Source organism: Pelophylax lessonae, assembly GCF_965119305.1.
Source record: "Pelophylax lessonae genome assembly, chromosome: 1".
NCBI classification, from domain to species: domain Eukaryota; kingdom Metazoa; phylum Chordata; class Amphibia; order Anura; family Ranidae; genus Pelophylax; species Pelophylax lessonae.
The window spans coordinates 819,841,188-819,862,209 of NC_138768.1; the positions used below are offsets into that span (position 1 = coordinate 819,841,188).

Here is a 21,022-nt window from a genome sequence, read left to right on the forward strand (position 1 = left end):
TTTGTGTCAATGACTGTCTTCTGGACTACTGTCAAGTCAGCAGTCTTCCCCATGATTGTGTAACTTACTGAACCAGACGAAAACCATTTAAAGGCTCAGGAAACCTCTACAGGTGTTTTGAGTTTATTAGCCGATTAGAGTGTGACACCATGAGTCTACAATATTGAACTTTTTCACAATATTCAAAATTTTCTGAGATACTGAATTTTGAGTTTTCACTAGCTGTAAGATATTTTCATCAAATTTACTCTTTATGGAATACATCTATATATTATAGGAGTTTCACTTTTTGAATTGAAATACTGAAATAATTAAATTTTTGATGATCATCTAATTTTTTGCGATGCACCTGTATATGGAGGGAAATTGATGTTCATATTTGCACTATTTATTGGGACTTTTTTGCACTACAAGCACTTTTTTAAGGATTATGTCACTTAATTTTGATTATCTTGATATTTGAATTGTACATCCGTTTATTTAAAGATATATTTTTTTTAATTTTAGATTTAAATTTTAATATATATATATATATATATATATATATATATATATATATATATATATATATATAACTCATATTACCACTTTATTCATACACATAAGTTAATGCATTTGTTCAGAATTTTATAAGCGCTGCATTGTCACTTTTTAGATATATAGCCAACAATTTAATGATTTACTAGCTTAGTGCACTTGCCTTGCCTGGGGGTCCTTGTTTTAATTCACATCAAACACGCTACCAACATGTATGAGTTTTTCCCTTATTTAGAGGTTTCCTCTGGGTGCTCCAGTCAACTCCCACAACCCAAGAACATTTTGCCTTGAAATAGTTCTTACATGAGAACACTTTGCAAAGAAGATCTACACATTCTATGCCCTCACCCAATGACACAAAACCAACCTGGTCTCCATGAATCGGATAACGTCTTCAGGTCTCAAGCATTTTTCCTGACGATAATATTCGAATGGTAGGAAGTGAAACTTGAGTTTATAAACTTGATGTTTTTGGGACTTTTCCTCTATCCGGAAGGTTTCCTCCACATCCAATTTATGCATCACCTGTAACCATGACAAAAGAGATCTTAAATCCATGCATGGTGGGAGCACATCACAGGTATTCTATAGGATGATGGGACATCCTTTGCACTCTTTATTAAATTACTCCTACAAGCCTCCACCCACCTAATTCTCTGTGTGTTAACAGGCAGTGCTACAGGTAGTAACTGCTCTGCCCATCCTTAATCTATTAGTAACTAGAAATGGACACTGGGGGAGATTTACTAAAACTGGAGCACTTAGAATCTGGTGCAGCTGTGCATAGTAACCAACCAGCTTCTAACTTCATCTTGTTCAATTAGGCTTTGACAAAAAAAAAAAAAAACCTGGAAGCTGCTGGTTAGTTTGCACAGTTGCACCAGCTTTAGTAAATCTCCCCCATTGTGGTGAAGCCAGGAAGGATGCTGTGGTGAATTTGTAGGATTGCAAAGATATGTCAGTAAGAAGCCATGGCATTCCTCCAATTATCTACACAGTAATATATTAAATCAACAAAAGCTAGGTTTCCTGTTAAATCTTAATATTTCATTTCCTCCATTTCCCAGCAGCAATAATGACAACATACATTTATTAAAAAAAAACAAAAAACAAAAAAAAAAAAAAACACAACAAAGGCATCTCTGTAGCAAAAATTACATTAAAAAGAGGAATTGGTGCTGTGGTCAAGTAAATCTGAGCTTCTGCACAACCCCTTCAAAAGGCCATCTGTACTGTACATAAGGAGAGAAGCATACGAAGGGGTTTGAAAAAAATGGTTAAGAGGGGTTCAAAGATATTCGTGTAATGGTCTGCAAAAAATATTCTGCTTGAACTGCCCCAGATGCTTTTCAGATCCTATATAAGTTCTACAAAGTCATTCAAAATTTGTTTGGATGACTCCCAACCCCCCACCCCCGTTCCAATTTTAAATTCCGAACATTGATTTTAATATCTACTACTATGAATATAAAACATTTACGAAGGGGTTACCCAATAGCATTCATCCCACAGCACATAATGGGTTTCCTACAGAGTGCCAAGAAGAAGCCGATTTCCTTTGGACTCTCGCTCTTTCAAACTCCAGACTGCCATCTTATCACAGCAAGCAGGTGGACTGATTGTTCCAATTCAATTATTGTAAACTGTAGTTATAAAACTCTGTTAACAGGCTGGTTTTATTTTTCTCCAACACTAAAGATAGGTAAACATGAGAAAGGGAGCCTAGAGATCCACCAGCTTGTATGAAATATGGATTATTAATACGCAACATTTGATATTATCCCAATTAAAACAATGAAAACCAATGTTTAATAAAAATAAGTTAAAATATTAAAGTCCTGAGCATAGTAAAATAAACATACAAAAAACACCCAATTTTCATTAAATATACTAATTTCTGACTGTACCTGTAGAGGTCTGTCTACACTCCTGATGTCCAATCTGCAGCCTGCGGACTACGTGCATGATACTTGTGCAGCCCACAGGCCTCAGCAGTAAGTAGTGGGAGTGGAAGCACTGGTTTGTAAAAGTTTAATTGCCGTAAACACTCCAACTTTATTAAATATCCCTCCACTCTGTCTTCTGCAGCAGGTCTCCAGTCTTCAACCAAACCTGTAGCATATCCTCAACCTCCTGACTTTTTTTTTTTTTTTTACTATGTCTGCAGTCTACGGCAGTCCTCTTTAGCATTACATATACTAAACATTATGTATGGCAGGGGTCCAAATTGAGGCACCCCTATACATCAGTTGACAATCACTGGTCTACACTATGCCATGAGTATTTTCAGAGTTCTGCAGACAGCCCCAGTAGAAAGTTTTTGTGGAGTGGAAGTCCATCTGCCAAGCTGGATTTTCCCAACAAAAAGAAAACCAGTCCCTTTAGGATAACAAAGTCACCAGGATGGTCAGCAGAGATCACAAACAATGTGTTTAGGTCAGGAGCATGGTGGCAAGTTGTTAGCACTCATTCCTCAGAGTTTCTGTGCCCAACATACAAGAGGCATACAATCAAAACAGTTTTGAGATAATCAACCCAAGCACAATATATACACGTTACAGTTATCTCCTAAAAAGAGATTTGTAGGTTCATTGGCTTACACCCAAACTGAAGTTGGAGTGTAGGTGAGTGCAGGCCGTAAGATCCTCGGCTAAAAGGACAGATGTGAATGGATCCATGTGTTGTAATGTGTGTGTGCTGGCAACTCAGAAGAGCACATTTGGGCCATGTCGTCTACTGACAGACTCTGCCACTTTTGCTGCCATTTGAACTAAGTCAAATACCTAAAGGCTAGGTTCACCTTAACCACTTCTACACCGGAAGATTTTCCCCCTTAATGACCAGGCCATTTTTTGCGGTTCGGCACTGCTTTACTTTAAAGGACAATTGCGCGGTCGTGCAACGCTGTACCCAAATAAAATTGATGTCCTTTTTTCCCCACAAATAAAGCTTTCTTTTGGTGGTATTTGATCACCTGTGCAATTTTTATTTTTTTTGCACAACAAACAAAAAAAAGAGCGACAATTCTGAAAAAGAAAAAAAAAAATAATATTTTTCACTTTCTGTTATAGAACATTCCCCAAAAAAAAAAAATTAAAAAAAATCTATTTTTTTTTCATCCCTTTAGGCCAATTTGTATTCTGCTACATATTTTTGGTAAAAAAAAAAATTGATTGGTTTGCGCAAAAGTCTACAGACTAGGGGAAAGATTTATGTCATTTTTATTTATTTATTCATTTTTTTACTAGTAATGGCGGTGATCAGCGATTTTTAGTGGGACTGCGACATTGCGGCAAACAGATCGGACCCCTGACATTTTTGGGGGGACCAGTGACATTCTTACAGTAATTAGTGCTAAAAATGTGCACTGCTACTGTAATAATGACACTGTCAGGGAAGGGGTTAAATCAGGGGCGATCAAAGGGTTAAATGCATGCCTAGGGGGTGTTTTCTGACTGAGGGGGGTGGGCTTGTGGAATCAACACAGAGACCTATGATCCTAAAATCGGAGGAACACGGGCACTCTGTATTGATACCAGAGAGAACAACGGTCTGCCATGTTTACAACCGCAAACCGCCGTTCTTTATCCACAGGGAGCGTTTGCGGGTGGCACTCGCGCCCGCCGGCCCCATGAATTAGCATCCCCGCTAGCGAATGGGGGTGCGCGTGTGCCCCAGGATCGCTCCCACAGATTGCCGTACAGGTACGGGGATTCACGCAGCCGAGTCCGCCTGCAGCAGTATATCTGCAGCGGTCAGTCGGCAAGCGGTTAAAAAAAAAATAAATAAAAAAAGTATATCCACACGTTTGTGTAGGAAAAAAAAAGTGCAATTTTTTTATTTATTTTACAGGAGACTGCAGAGCATTGCACCGGTAGTCAGTGAATGTAATTTTAGGCTTCTGCACACTCTTACTGTTAAAACAAGTCTTGCCTAGTACACATGATAAGAATATCGGACTAACTGCTTTTTTTTTTTTTTTTTGCAAATCTCATATCAATAGCCAATAGGTTAGTGAAGTTCCGAAATTTCTCCTAGGACAGAATAAAACTTCTGAAGTGAATGTATTGCATCATTTCCGAGCATGTGTGGTCTTGGTCACGTGATTTTAATTTTTATACAATTACCATATGTAGCACCACCCCCGAGGGAGCTGCTGGTTAAGTTTTTGGGTCTACGTCCTGCCTACCAACCCTCAAGCGTGGCTCGAACCCTCCCTAGGCACAACTGACACAATATGAGTTAATAACACCAGAGGACTATTAAGGAGCAAAAATTGGCAGATATCACTTTAAATGATTTTAATTTTTATACAATTACCAAATTAAAGCGGAGTTCCGCCTCCCCCTCCAAAAATACTGTAGCTGCTGACTTTTAATATTAGGACACTTACCTGTCCGGGAGTCCAGTGATGTTGGCACCACAGCCGATGTTTCCATCGGCTGTCGGGTGCTGCCGCCATTGCCGGTAAGGGAGTCTTGCGGCTTCACAGGCGGGTCCCTACGTATTCCTATTGGCTCGGCGGCGGAGGAGGGGGCTGAACTTCTGAGGGACGGCGCCGTGGCACCGTGGCACCGTATCCCGGAAGTGGGGAAGGGTATCTGTCAACAGGTACCCCTTACCCCCTCCCCCCTGAACGGTGCCAAATGTGGCACCGGGGGGGACAAAAGAGCGGAAGTTCCACTTTTGGGTGGAACTCCGCTTGAATTGCACTAAAAGCCTTAGTTCGGTTATCATACAAGAAATTTTCCTGCTTTCCAATCAGCTCTTAAAAGCTGTGTACTAATGATCAGATTATCTGACAATCGAGTAGAAAGCGGTATTTTGTCAGATTTTCTTATGGGCTGTACTAGGCATTAGACATTACACCCCAAAGAGGAGTATTGCACGTTTCTAGAGGCAAACTTAGCGAGGAACAAGTAGTGCCAGTGCTGCGATCACGCCATGAAAAAGCCATGACCTCTGTACAACGAACAATAATTATCTCTATATATAAATGTGTACAGCTTTCGGCCAGCTGAGACATAAAAAGCTGGTGGATCCCTTCCTATCATCTGACAACTGTTGGATGTCTCCTTCCTTCCTTTCCAGGTTACTTTTCAGTTTGCTGCAAAAAATTCCACTCAAAATGCATCAACACTTGTGTTAGAGTTTATATCCTCAGACAAATGATTATTTTTTTGTTTTGCATAGTGTGAAGGGTGAGGGCCACCATTAGATTTTGCTGCCAACAAGAACTGAGGGGGAAACATCCAGGAGGGATGCTAAACCATAAAAGAAATACTTGTCTTACTGGAAGAAGACCAAAACCTGAGTTTTTTTTTTTTTTCTTGCAGGGTCCCCGTTATGCATTTCCCTCACCTCCTGTCCTGGTGACAATTTCTCACTAGGACAGAGACCGAGGGGAAATTTCCCATTCAAAGCCTAACAAAAAAAATCTGACAGATCTTCTAACCCTTCTCCTCGCTCTAACAGAAACGTTTCGGCTGGCATCAGCTTCAATTGCAGGTTATAGATCTCAAACTTTTGTGTTTTTGCACAGAATATTTCCGCTGTTGTGCAAGGTGTTATTTCAGAACAGAGCTTGTAAAAAATAACAGGATGTTGCTTTAACACAAGAATCTGCTGAAACATTGACATTTAAAGAATATATAAACCCAACATTTGATATTCGATATGTGTCTGCAGTTCCATATATTTGTATGAAAAAGTCTCCCGTTCGCTTTGTGTTGCTTCATTTGTGTAAAATCTCTGGTGTTCCTGACAGTCCCCTTACTGTCCTATTAAAAACTGACCACACTAGGCAAGTGAGCACAGTGTGGTCAGTTCTCTAGCTGTGCTGGAAACTCTCCAATGATCAAACTTGTGCTGACAAACTCCCTCTTCACAGCCATTCACTGGGAAGACCAGAGTCTCCTCCCTCCAGCTCCTATGCAGCTAAAAACAGATGTGATCACGTATAAAAATAAATAAATAAAATAAAAAAGGGGTGGGGGGTATTTATGTTTTTATATTTCTAAACACAAATTTTTTTCCTTTCATTTTGATTTTAACATGAATAGGTTTGTTTTATAATGTGATCGTTTACAATCACTTTAACCGATAAAAATGGATTTTTGTAAGATCTTACCGTAAAATCCTTTTCTCTTAAGCTCATTGACAGACGTAGTCCTCCTTGATTAATATCAACTCGGGTTATACTGCCCTCTACAGGAGTAGGACTAGATAGGAAAGAAAACGTTCTGGCCACACCTTAGGGGCAGTCCCAGAGGGTATATCCTCTCACTTCCTGCTACAGGATATCAGTTATGTCACAAAGCAGTGTCAGAGAATTTAACCCAACCCAACTCAAAAACAGAGGGGCGGGTACTACGTCTGTCAATGAGCTTAAGAGAAAAGGATTTTACGGTAAGATCTTACAAAAATCCATTTTTCTCTGTCGCTCATTGACAGACGTAGTCCTCCTTGATTAATATCAACTCGGGACGTCCCAAAGCAGTGCCACAATTGAGGGGTGGGAAAATGGAAATCAAAATCCAATCTAGAAGGCCCAACTGGTGCCAACTAGAAGTTTTAAAGGCTCATCAATCAAAAGATGAGACTCAACTGAAATTCCAACGGAAAAAAAACCCTCGAGGTAGACCACCGGTCTCCTCAAATTGCGGCCTGCAAAACCTTGCGGCCAAAAGAGGCACCTGACGATGCCATCACATCAACTTTATAAAATTTTGTAAAGGTATGCACTGACGACCAGGTAGCCGCCTTGCACACCTGGACCACTGACGCCTGATGGCGGTAGGCCCAGGAAGTACTGAGCGTTCGAGTGGAGTGCGCCTTAACAGGGAACGGAGGATTCCGACCCTTAATAGAATAAGCCTGTACCACCGTCTGACTAATCCATTTGGAGATAGTCGCGGCAGATGCAGGCAACCCCTTTCTGGGGCCATCCGTGATCACAAAAAGTGAATCCGTTTTACGGAACAAGTCCGTAGTTTTCAAGTATACCCCGATTGCCCGAACTACATCCAAGGAATGCAACGCACATTCCCGAGGATGATTGGGCTTAGGACACAAGGAAGGTAGCACAATATCTTCATTCAGATGAAAATCTCAAACCACCTTAGAAAGAAAGGATGGCTTCGGATGAAGAACTACCTTATCCCTATGAACCACTAGATATGGGGAATGGCATGATAATGCAACCAGTTCTGACACCCTGCGTGCAGAAGTGATAGCCACCAAGAAGGCCACCTTCTGGGATAATGTAAGCAAGGGGATCTCCCTGATATTTTCAAAGGGAGGTTTCTGCAGAACCGACGAAACCAAATTAAGATCCCAGGGCGGTAAGGGCGCGCGCACTGGCGGAGCCAAGTGCCGCACCCCCTGGATGAAATTCCGCACCAAGGAATGAGTAGCCAGCGGCTTCTGAAAGAAGATTGCTAACGTTGAAACCTGACCCTTGATGGTGCTCAAGGATAGTTTCTGCTCAACCCCCTTTTGCAGAAAAGCCAAAATTCGGGTCACCAAATAGGTACGTGGGGGAAATCCCAAAGATTCACACCACGCAATATACGTCTTCCATGTGCGATAATAGACTTTGCTGGAAGTCGCTTTCCTTGCTTTAATTAGAGTAGGAAAAACGGAAGCTGACAATCCTCTGTCCTTCAGTACCTGGGTCTCAATGGCCAGGCCGTTAAAACCAGCGACTGTAAAGCACGATGGAAGATCGGTCCTTGAGACCGCAGATCCTCCCTGAGAGGAAGTCTCCAAGGAGCGTCCGCGACTAGCCTGCCCAAGTTGGCGTACCCGGCTTGACGAGGCCAGCCCAGAATTTCCAGGATAACTGGAGTTCCCTCCACCTCTATCCTGCGGAGAAATCTCAGCAGCAACTTGAGAGGGGGGAAGACATATAATAGCTGATAATGCCCCTACGGGGCGCTCAGCGCGTCTGCTGCGTCCGCTAGAGGATCGCGGGCGCGAGCCCTGTGGAGCCGACGTGCCAACAGATCCATATCCGGGGTGCCCCAATGAGGGGACAGCTGGTGAAATACCTCTGGATGAAGAGACTATTCCTCTTGATCCAGAATCTGACGGCTGAGATAATCTGCCTGTCCACCCCCGGGATGAATATCGCAGAGAGAGCTGGAACAACTGTTCCGCCCAATAAAGAATGTTGGCCACTTCTATGGCCAATAACAACAAAGAGCAGAGCCGCTCAGGTGTCAGTTCAATAGCTGGTGCTGGTCAGATCCGCCGTCCAAGCAATAGAAAATCCAAGAAAGTAGACCGCACTCAGGAAATGTAAGATGAAAACAATCAAAACTCCTTTATTCTTCTTCGGTACAGCAGACAGACAGTACAATGCACATAACAGACGTGTCGGGTTGACGCGTTTCACGATATAGATCGCTTACTCATAACCATACACTGTGTGTGGTTATGAGTAAGCAATCTATATCGTGAAACGCGTCAACTCGACACGTCTGTTATGTGCATTGTACTGTCTGTCTGCTGTACCGAAGAAGAATAAAGGAGTTTTGATTGTTTTCATCTTACATTTCCTGAGTGCGGTCTACTTTCTTGGATTTTCTATCACTTCTATGGCCGCCAGGGCACTCTTGGTGCCCCTTGGTGATTGACATAAGTCATGACTGTGGCATAGTCCGATTGGATCCGAACCGGGCTGCCCTGGAGCTGCTCGGTCCAGTAAATCGGACAAAGTCTGATCGCTCTCAGTTCCAACACATTTATCGGTAACCTGGAATTTATCAGAAGAAATGACTTCCCCTGGCTGAGCATCGGAGACCGAAGCCACCAGACCAGAGCCTCCCTGGTCCGCTCGCTCAATCGGATCCGATTGTCCAGGGAATCGGGATTCCGATTCCATTTGAGAAGAATCTCCTCTTGGAGAATTCGGGTATGAGACTGGGCAAACGGTACTGCCTCTAAGGAGGCGACCATCAGTCCCAGCCAGTTGACGGACAGCAACATCCGAATCATTGACTGAATCTTCTGGAGTTTCTCCGCATGGAGAAACACTCTTGCCAAGGATGTATCCAAAATTAGGCCCAGATAGTTCATTGTCCTGGTGGGAACCAGCCTGTGAAGATGGGGATATGAAGATAGGCATCCTAAATGTCTATGGACGCCAGGAGATCCCCCTGATGCAGGGAGGCCACCACTGTTCGGATGGACTCCATCTCTCCCAAGACCAGAATTGGACGCACCTAGCCCTTTTTCCTGGGCATTGTGAACAGGTTCGACTAGAACCCCTGAAACTGTCCAAGGAATGGGAACTCCCACTCCCTGTTGCATCAAGCTGTCCCCCGCAAAGCTTTTTAAGCGACCCGGGGATGTCGAATATTGGAAGGGAAGAATCGCACCGGTGGAAGTGATCGAAACTCGATCTTGTATCCCGACCGTATGACCTCGCGAACCCCTTTATCCGGGATTCTGGAAAGCCATGGATCCGGAAACCGGTGAAGACGTCCCCCCACCCTAGAGATGGGTGGGGGCCCATTCTGTCAATCCAACGGGATAACAGTGGCTTTATTTAGTCTGGAAATCGGTGAGTCCACTATTGGTGGTACCGTCCATCTTATAATGAGGGATACCTCAAAATGATAGCGCCTAGCAATGCGTTTGGAAATAGCAGGGGTTCGTTTTCGGACGACCCCATTTGGGCAAGGGAAACCCTTCGCCATTTTGGTAGGCTTGCTAGAACCAAAAGGAATATCAGTCTCAGCTACCTCTGCCGGTGTAATCTCAAGATTTAAGGTTTCCTGGACAGACACAACTAGTGCCTCCACCAACGCTTCTTGTGCTATGGCGGAGGCAAAAGCGTCCTCCTCACTGTCTGAGGAGACCGTACCTGAGACAACAACCCCAGAAAAGGGGCTGCAATGACCAGCTCAGAATCCGTATCTGAAGTATCAGATAAAAGAAGGGTAGGCGGGGGTCGCTTTTCTTGACCCCGGTCCCTGACAGGCTACCTCCACCCGGGATACCAAAGACTCCAAACTGCTGATAATGCATCATCACAAGTGGGGTACTGGAGGGTCCTGCGGCCACCTCGAGGGGATCAGGTGGGGATACATGTGTGGCAGGGTTCATGATTAACAAGACACTTGCCAGCAAACACAAAAAATTAATTGCAAGAAAAAACATTTTTTTTACTTAGTCCCCCAGCGCAATAGTGCCCCTCAGTGTACCTGCTTGGACCCCTCAGAGAGAGAGACCCCAAGGCTCACCTGATGCACAGAAGTTTCTTATCAACCTGCTTCCAGCACTGTCTGTTACAGACAGGAAGTCTTTGGCTTGCTTTCCCGAGCCAAGGAGGCAGCTCCGCCCCTTTACACGCCTTCCGGCGCCTCCCAATTACTCCTCGAGGTGTTTGGTCACCTCAAACATGGCCGCCCCCATGCTGGAGACACGAGGCTACGCCAATATGGCGGCCTCGTGCGATCTGCAGGAAAATGGCGGTGGCCTGTGGAGAATAGCGGCAGCTTGAGCAAAGTAGCAGCGGCCGGCGGGAGTGCGCGCTCGGCCTGTGCGGCCTGCGGGAGTGTGCGCTCGGCCTGTGCGGCCTGCGGGAGTGTGCGCTCGGCCTGTGTGGCCTGCGGGAGTGTGCGCTCGGCCTGTGGGAGGCTGTGCGGCCTGCGGAGGTGACCGGCTTTATGGAAGGATGGCGACCTGCAGATGCGGTAATCCAGGCATAGGCATCGGCCTGTATACACATTATGTCAGGTAGGATACCTCTATACCTTCATAGTAATGCCTTTTAGCAGTCTGCCACTTCAGTCATCTCCCTTATAGTGTCATATAGTGACTATAGATAGTCCGCTCCCAAACCAAGCTCTTAAGAGGGGGATCAATGACACCTGCTAGGATCACGTCCATCCATCCCAGAGAGGGGCCCGCGTCCACCAACAAACCCGACAGGGGGAGAGGGGGGACATTTTACTTACCATACCGGAACCAGGCGGGCTCCAACTCCTGACAGAACCCCTCTCCACCGGGGTGGGGGGGCTGTCGACCAATACAGACGCCGTGACTCAGTTTGCAACTGGTCATTGGCGTCAAGGCGAGACGTTTAACTCGCAGGGTCAGTCCCCGTCCAGTGGGACTATGTCGCGGCCGACCCAGCGCAGAGCTATGGCCTGCATGCGCTCGTAGGCTGAACTGGGGTGACCACTGGATCTCAACATCCAGCCCGTCGCCCAGTTTCAGCGTACTTGCTTGAAGATCTCACAGGAACACTGGAGAAGAAAAGCTGCCTAAAAAAGTATTTCTAAAAAATCTTGCCAGGACCAAAGATCCCAGCAAGGAACTTAGGTCCTTACTCCTAACTAGACAGAAAAAAAACTGATATCCTGTAGCAGGAAGTGAGAGGATATACCCTCTGGGACTGCCCCTAAGGTGTGGCCAGAACGTTTTCTTTCCTGTCTAGTCCTACTCCTGTAGAGGGCAGTATAACCCGAGTTGATATTAATCAAGGAGGACTACGTCTGTCAATGAGCGACAGAGAAAATGTGTTAGGTCTCTCTTCTCTTGTAACAGAAGAAAAACGAATAAACTAATTATGGGACATGTCACCTCCCCCCGCTATGTAATGCTGTAATGTGAAGAGAGAAGCTATTCTTTCATTCTGCATGCACAAAGGATAGAAAAAAAAGTTGAATGAAGCTGTACCAGGAAATGAAGCGAAACCTGGATAACATCCTTCCCCTGAGGCATCATGAAAATAGTTTTGTCATTACAAAGAGGGTTCACCAAGCAACCTACTTTCAGCTGCAAAAGTACTTGTAAGAGCTTACTCTGACCACCAGCCTTAGGCTGCATGGCTCGGCTCGTTCGTACCACCTACGCTGGGGGACTACATGGCTCGTTCGTACCGCCTACGCTGGGGGGCTGCATGGCTCCTTCGTACCGCCTACGCTGGGGGGCTGCATGGCTCCTTCGTACCGCCTACGCTGGGGGGCTGCATGGCTCCTTCGTACCGCCTACGCTGGGGGGCTGCATGGCTCCTTCGTACCGCCTACGCTGGGGGGCTGCATGGCCCGTTCGTACCGCCTACGCTGGGGGGCTGCATGGCCCGTTCGTACCGCCTACGCTGGGGGGCTGCATGGCACCGTTCGTACCGCCTACGCTGGGCTGAATGGCACGTTCGTACCGCCTACGCTGGGCTGAATGGCACATTCGTACCGCCTACGCTGGGCTGAATGGCACATTCGTACCGCCTACGCTGGGCTGAATGGCACATTCGTACCGCCTACGCTGGGCTGAATGGCACATTCGTACCGCCTACGCTGGGCTGAATGGCACGTTCCTAACGCCTACGCTGGGCAGAATGGCACGTTCCCAACGCCTACGCTGGGCAGAATGGCACGTTCCCAACGCCTACGCTGGGCAGAATGGCACGTTCGTAACGCCTACGCTGGGCAGAATGGCACGTTCGTAACGCCTACACTGGGCAGAATGGCACATTCGTAACGCCTACGCTGGGCAGAATGGCACATTCGTAACGCCTACGCTGGGCAGAATGGCACGTTCGTAACGCCTGCGCTGGGCAGAATGGCACGTTCGTAACGCCTGCGCTGGGCAGAATGGCACGTTCGTAACGCCTACGCTGGGCAGAATGGCACGTTCGTAATGCCTACGCTGGGCAGAATGGCACGTTCGTAAAGCCTACGCTGGGCAGAATGGCTCATTCGTAACGCCTATGCTGGGCTGCATGGCTCGTTCGTACCATCTAAGTTGGGCTGCATGACTTGCTCCCACTACCTATGTTGGGCTGCATGGCTCACTCACACCACCTATGTTGGGCTGCATTGCTCATTCACATCACCTACGTTGGGTTGCATTGCTCATTCACACCATCTACAATGAGCTGCATTGCTTGTTCACACCCACCTACTGTATGTTGCTCCTCCACAGCACCAATGTTAGTCAGCTAATCCATACACCTGCACAGACCTATTCCTCATATAGGGTTCAAGGTAAAGTTAACATAACTTAGGTGTGATGTCAGCAGTCCTAGCAAGCAGCATGGCTTACCACACTGCTAAACGAGACAAGTTACAAAGTGAAATAACGGTTATCCATAGCAACCAGATTCCAACTGTTCTTTTTGTAAAGTAAAGTGAGAAGCTGCTTTAATTCTGGACAAAAAAAAAAAAAAGTTCAAGTATTTGAATTGTATCTGAACTGTACAGGGAAATAATCCTGGATAACATCCTTCCCCTGAGGCATCAGGAAATGAGTCTAGTCATTACAAAGCACGTTCAAACAACTCAAGCCCTGACTTCAGCTGCAACAATAGTCCTTGTAAGAGCTCACTCACAACACCAGCTTAAGGCCCCTTTCACACATACTATCCGTTCAGTTCATCAGTACAGTCACGTCAAAATGTATTCGTTTTCATCCGTTTTTTCATGCGTTTTCCATCCGTTTTTTTCACATCCACTACCAATGAAAAAAGGGATGAAAAACTGACCATTTGTCCGTTTACATCCGTTTTTCGTCCGATCCGTTTTTTCGATGGATTAAAAATAGGGCATTTATCTGTTCCAAAAAACGGACAGTGGCGGAAGTGGATGAAAACGGATGTTAACGGATGATCATCCGTTGTCATCCATTTTTACATAGAGATGCATTGATGTCCGTTTTTCATCCGTCAACGGATGGATGAAACACGGACAAACGGACCGCATGTGTGAAAGGGGCCTTAGGCTGTATTGATCATTCACACCACCTGGGCTGAATTTCTTATTTACACCACCTACATTGAGCTGCATTGCTCATTCACACCATCTACAGTGCCTTGAAAAAGTATTCATACCCCTTGAAATTTTCCAAAATTTCTTCACGTTACAACCAAAAACTTACATGTATTTTATTGGGATTTTATGTGATAGACCAACACAAAGTGGCACATAATTGTGAAGTGGAAGGAAATTTTTCTACAAATAAATATCTGAAAAGTGTGGCAAGCATTTGAATTCAGCCCCCTTTACTCGAATACCAATAACTAAAATCTAGTGGAACCAATTGCCTTCAGAAGTCACCAAATTATTAAATAGAGTCCATCTGTGTTGTAATTTATTCTCAGTATAAATACAGCTGTTCTGTAAAGCTCTCAGAGACTTGTTCGAGAACCTTAGTAAAAAAAAACTGCATAATGAAGCCCAATAAACACACCAGACAGGTCAGGTATAAAGTTTTGGAGAGGTTTTAAGCAGGGTTAGGTTATAAAAAAAAAAAATCCCACGCTTGGAACATCTCACGCAGCAAGAAGAGCCGGGCAAGAAGAGCATTAATCAGAGAAGCAGCCAAGAGGCCCATGGTAACTCTGGAGGAGCTGTAGAGATCCACAGCTCAGGTGGGAGAATCCACAGGACAACTATTAGTCGTGCACTCCACAAATCTGGATTTTACGGAAGAGGTTGAAAGAAATGTTGAAAGACAATGTTGAAAGAAAGCCATAAGAAGTCCCGTTTACAGTTTGCAAGAAGCCACGTGGGGTACACAGCAAACACGTGGAAGAAGGTGCTCTGTTCAGATGAGACCAAAGTTAAACTTTTTGGCCTAAAAGCAAAAAGCTATGTGTGGCGGAAAACTAACACTACACATCACCCTGAACACCATCCCTACTGTGAAACACGGTGGAGGCAGCATCATGTTGGGGGGGGGATGCTTTTCTTCCACAAGGACAGGAAAGCTGGTCAAAGTTGATAGGAAGATGGGTTGAGCCAAATACAGGGCAATGTTAGAAGAAAACCTGTTAGTGTCTGCAAAAGACTTGAGACTGCGGCTGAGGTTCATCTTCCAGCAGGACAACGACCCTAAACATACAACCAGAGCTACAATAGAATGGTTTTGATCAAAGCATATTCATGTATTACAATGGCCCAGTCAAAGTCCAGACCTAAATCCAATTGAGAATCTGTGACAAGACTGGAAAATTGCTGTTGCTCTTCATCCAATCTGACGGAGCTTCTGCCATTTTGCAAAGACTGGGCAAAATCTCACTCTAGATGTGCAAAGCGGATAGAGACATACCAAAAAAGCTGTAATTGCAGTGAAAGGTGGTTCTGCAAAGTATTGAATCAGGGGGGCTGAATACAAATGCACGCCACACTTTTCAGATAATCATTTGTAAAAAAATTTAAAAAACATTGATCATTTTCCTTCCACTTCACAATTATGTGCTACTTTGTGTTGGTATATCACATAAAATCCCAATAAAATACATTTACATTTTGGGTTGTAAAATGACAATATATGGAAAATTTCAAGGGGTATGAATACTTTTTCAAGGCACTGGGTGGATTGCTGTTTACACTCACTTATGTTGGGCTGCACTGTTCTATGTCTCCTAGGATTCTCTGTAAATTTAACATATTTTAGACACCTGTCTAAAAACCAAAGCTAGGAACTGCCATCTTAAACAAGATTAAGATCTTAACCACTTCTGGACCGGGCCTTTTTCGGACACTTGTTGTTTACAAGTTGAAATTAATTTTCTAGCAAAAAAAAAAAAAAAACTGCTTAGAACACCCAAACATTATATATATATATATATATATATATATATATATATTTTTTTTTTTTTTTTGCAGAGAACTTAGAGAATAAAATGGAGATTGTTGCAATATTTTTTATCACACCGTATTTGCGCAGCGGTCTTACAAAACACAATTGCTTTGGTAAAAAATTCACTTTTTTGAACTAAAAAATAAGAAAACAGTAAAGTTAGCCCAATTTTTGTTTCTAGAATGTGAAAGATAATGTTATGCTGAGTATACAGATACCAAACATGTCATGCTTCAAAAATGCGCATGGTCGTGGAATGGCGACAAACATAAGTACTTAAAAATCTCCATAGGTGACATTTTCTACAGGTTATCAGTTTAGAGTTACAGAGGAGGTCTAGGGCTCAAATTATTGCTCTCGCTCCAACAATCGTCAAAAAGACCTCAGATCTCACACCTACACTAAAAAAGAAAAAAAAAAAAAATTTTTTTTCATGATGAGAAAAAAAAAATGGGCTCTTTAAATCCGTTGCTACAAGGCAACGTATGACGTCGCTCCAGTCCTCCAAAGCCATAGAGTGGAGTGAGGGTCATCTTTCCCTCACTTGACTTCCTGTCTGAGAGGACAGCAGACCAGATCGTTTCCCCCACTACCGGCGGGTCAGGTAAGCGGGGAAAACGACCTGGAAGCGGCGGGAGTGGGGTCACCTCTCCCGACACCCATAAGGTTGATTCCGCGGTGAATCTGCCACTGGGACCGCCCTTGTGTTAAAGGGGACCGCCGTAGTTTAATAAAAAAAACAGGGTTATGGCAGCTATCTTTAGCGATCTATAAATGCATAACTTTCTAAAACCATACTCCTATTTATATATTTATTATTAATGGGAAAAAAAAAATTCTCCTAAAATCTAAAATACATATACACTAACAGGTGTATATATATGTAACTATAAAATTATAAATAAAAATGTAAAAAAAAAATTATATATTATATATATATTATATAAAAATTAAAAAAAAATGGGGGGGGGGAGGCAACTGAGGACTTCAAAAATAATGTATTGAGTATTAACAGTATTAATAATAGTTAATGTGTACTAAAAATAGACAGTGTCAACATAGGTGATTAGATAAAGATCAGGCTGAAACAATACTCAGTGGGTGTAAGCCAAAACAGAAATAAGAAGAGAAAAAAAAAAAAGGAGGGGGGGGCATGTAAATATAGGGCTGCAAGACTAGATATACACAAAGTCTTTTCTAAATGGAGTCAAAAGAGCCAAGATAGCAGGGGAAAGGGGACTATATAAGTCAAGGCTACTGAGCAGATAACACTAGCAGGGCAAGATGGTCAACATGTCCCTCTACATATACATACATGCATACATACATATAGGGTCCATGCAAACGGTAACCGCAGCACAGAGCTGAATTCTGCAATGTGAGTCTATTTTCTATTTCCTCATTGAGTCCTTTAGGTGTCAGAGATCCTAAGGTGAAGATCCACAACGCTGCTCTAATGCAAAGCCTCTGGTGTCTTCTGCTGTTATCTAAATCATTCCCAAGGCCTCAATGCCAAAGGCCTTTAGGCCCCCTGTGCTGCTATTATGTACATCTGCAAAGTGGCGAGGGACTGAGTAGTTGTCTTTCATAGTTGTGATATTGCTCCTATGTTCACCCATTCTCACTCTCAGTGGACATGACGTACGGCCCACATATAAAAGCCCACATGGGCACAGGAGACCATAGACCACGTAGAAGGTCCCGCAATAAAATGTTGTATGCACCCATTTACTGCAGTCACTTCTTTTTTGCGCTGACACATGACTGCACAGGTGCCACAGTTACTTACTCTGCACCTGTTTTTTTTCGCCATCTGTGTCAAATAGCCAAACAGGAAGTGAGTTACTTTTCTGGGAACAACCCAAAATTTTAAATTTTCTTCACTTACTTTCACTTTTCATGACAACGAACAAGAACAAATAGAGAGGGAGAATCTCCCTAACGGGGGCACAGACAGCAATAGAAACCTTACAGGTGATTCAATTCCTGTTCACTTCATCCAAAACTAAAAAAGTTTAGCTATACTTTAATGCACATGCGCATTGTGTGGGTTGACACGCTCTATATCATAAACAAGCCCTGAAATTTTAATTTTTGTTTTGCAGTTATTAGACGAATTGGTATGCACTAGGAATGCGCCAATACCGATGTGGATATCAGGCATTTGAGTGAGTATGGGTATGCTCCAGATGCCGAAACTGATACTTTGCGGTGCAATTTGCGTCGACACAAAATGAAAGGGGGGAAATTGCACTGCAAAGAATTGCGTGAGATTTAAACAGGAATGTGGTGCGATTACTTCCCCACTGCTCGTGTGTGTATAATATGTATGTATGCATGCATGCATATTATATATATATATATATATATATATATATATATATATATATATATATATATATATATATATATATATATATATATATATATATATATATATATATATATATATATATATATATATATATATATATATATATATATATATATATATATATATATTTATATTTATATTTATATTTATATTTATATCAGGGATGCAACGAAATGAAAATTCTGGGCAGAAACCGAAAATGCAGGATGCCCTTGGCCGAAAACCGAAAATGACTTTTTCCCCCAAATAATTTTAAAATAGATAGAAGAGGGGCATACACTAAAAACAGGCAGTGACGTACACCTGTCGCTGCCACCCTGTCACAGTATATGTACTGTGATGGGTTGGGGTTGGCAAGAGGTTAATTTAATTACCAATGGTATTTGTATTATGCAGCATGAGGGGGTTAATGTATTGCCACTGCTGGTCACTGATCCATTAGTGACCGACCAGTGGCAGTTAATTAACCCCTTTGTGCTGCATTAGTGCAACCAGTATCAGTGTTAATTAACACTGGTTGCACTGATACTGGTTGCACTAATGCAGCACAAAGGGGTTAATTAACTGCCACTGGTCAGTCACTAATGCATCAGTGACCAGCAGTGGCAATACATTAACCCCCTCATGCTGCATAATACTAATACCATTGGTAAGCTGCCTCAGCTCCCCCCCCCCCCCCACCACTGCCTCAGCGTCCCCCTCGGCAGTACACCCTCCCCCACTCTGCCTCAGCGTCCCTCCCCATCTCAAGGATTCAATCTCCTTACTCTCACTCTGCTGTGTGCTCCTCCGGTGTCGTTCATTCAAAAGACGCGCCTCTGGCCGGCGGCCCGCCTCCCGGTGATGTCACTACTACTACGATCTGTGCATGAATGAAGTGACACACCGAGCGGGAGGGCGGGCGAGCGGCTGCTAATAGCTATAACTATGTGAGCACTTCACTTCCCTGTCAGAGGAGATACCCGCATGACAGGGAAGTGAAGCGCTCACATAGTTATAGCTATTAGCGGCCGCTCGCCCGCCCTCCCGCCCGGTGTGTCACTTCATTCATACACATAGTCTCACTGACAGGGAAGTGAAGTGCTCACATAGTTATAGCCATTAGCGGCCGATCGCCCGCCCTCCCGCCCGGTGTGTCAGTTCATTCATACACAGATCGTAGTAGTAGGGACATCATTGAGAGGCAGGCGGCCAGCCAGAGGCGGGACTTTTCAAACCTGCGCTGCGCCCTCCTCCTTTCTCACGGCGGCCATTAATTTTGCCTTTTTTAACTCATTATCGGCCGAAATGGGATAGGCCCATTTTTGGCTGAAAATTTCGGTGCATCCCTAATACCCTAATTATATATATATATATATATATATATATAGTTACATAGTAGGTGAGGTTGAATAAAGACAATAGTCCATCCAGTTCAACCTGTGTAGGTGTGTGAGGCCGTAATCATCTCACATACCCCTGAATGTTCTGATCCTTGAGATGTACGTCTAAGAGTCTTTTGAAAGCCACCATACTTCCCGCAGAAACCACCTCTTGTGGTAGAGAATTCCACAATCTTGTAGCCCTAACAGTAAAGAACCCCCCGCGTTGCCTGAGGTTAAAACGCTTCTCCTCTAATCGCATTGTATGCTCTCGAGTCCTCATGCAATCCCTTCGACTGAACAGCTGTTTTTCTATCCCGAGATCACCATTGAGATATTTATAAATTGCTATCATGTCCCCTCTCAGGCGTCTCTTCTCCAGGGAGAATAAATCAAGCAAATGCAGACGCACTTCATAATTAAGGTCCTCCAATCCCCTAATTAATTTAGTTGCCCTTCTCTGGACTCTCTCCAACACATCCCTCCTGAGGACTGGCGACCAGAACTGGACAGAATACTCCAGATGTGGTCGGACCAGAGTTTTATATATATATATATATATATATATATATATATATATATATATATATATATATATATATCTATATCTATCTATCTAAAGAGATAAAAGAGTCATCCATTGGGCAGTTTACAACTCTCAGTAAATGTCTGGTAGCAAAATCAGGGCCGCTGAAGGTGATGTAGAGGCGGTCTGCTCCCAAGCGGACATCACTTTCACCCTATACCCACAGGGTCCCAGAACTTCTCCTCCTGGGAGCACCTCCGACGGCCCTGATTTTCTAATGTGAGTTTTACCATTGTTTAAATTGACTAGATGGCACTTTTAATAACTTTCTGCACACACGTGCGATTCTTAGTGCGATTTTTCTTGTATTGATGCAAGTTGCACAGCAAAGTATCGGTACTTAGTATCAGTGAGTACTTGACCGAAAGTATTGGTACTCGTACTCGCTGATTTAAAAAAAAAAAGAAAGAAAAAACCCGTTATCTGTGCAACCCTAGTATATACCGGTTTTGTTTTCTACACAGGTTTAACAATAATGGCTGACCAATTTTGCATTGTAAACGATCGAACACCAAGACACTGCGCCCCTAACTATTCTTCCTAATCTCTGTTCATACGTATCGCTCTCAT

General features: G+C 43.8%; 1 protein-coding gene across 1 annotated transcript in view; it reads right to left on the bottom strand.

Annotated features, from left to right (window-relative positions):
* POLR1A (RNA polymerase I subunit A) overlaps positions 1-21,022 on the bottom strand; it is a 257,236-nt gene that overhangs the window by 104,057 nt on the left and 132,157 nt on the right. Inside the window, exon 27 of the mRNA XM_082267319.1 lies at positions 905-1,062. Coding sequence (XP_082123445.1) covers positions 905-1,062 — 158 coding nt within the window. The remainder of the gene's footprint in view (positions 1-904; positions 1,063-21,022) is intronic.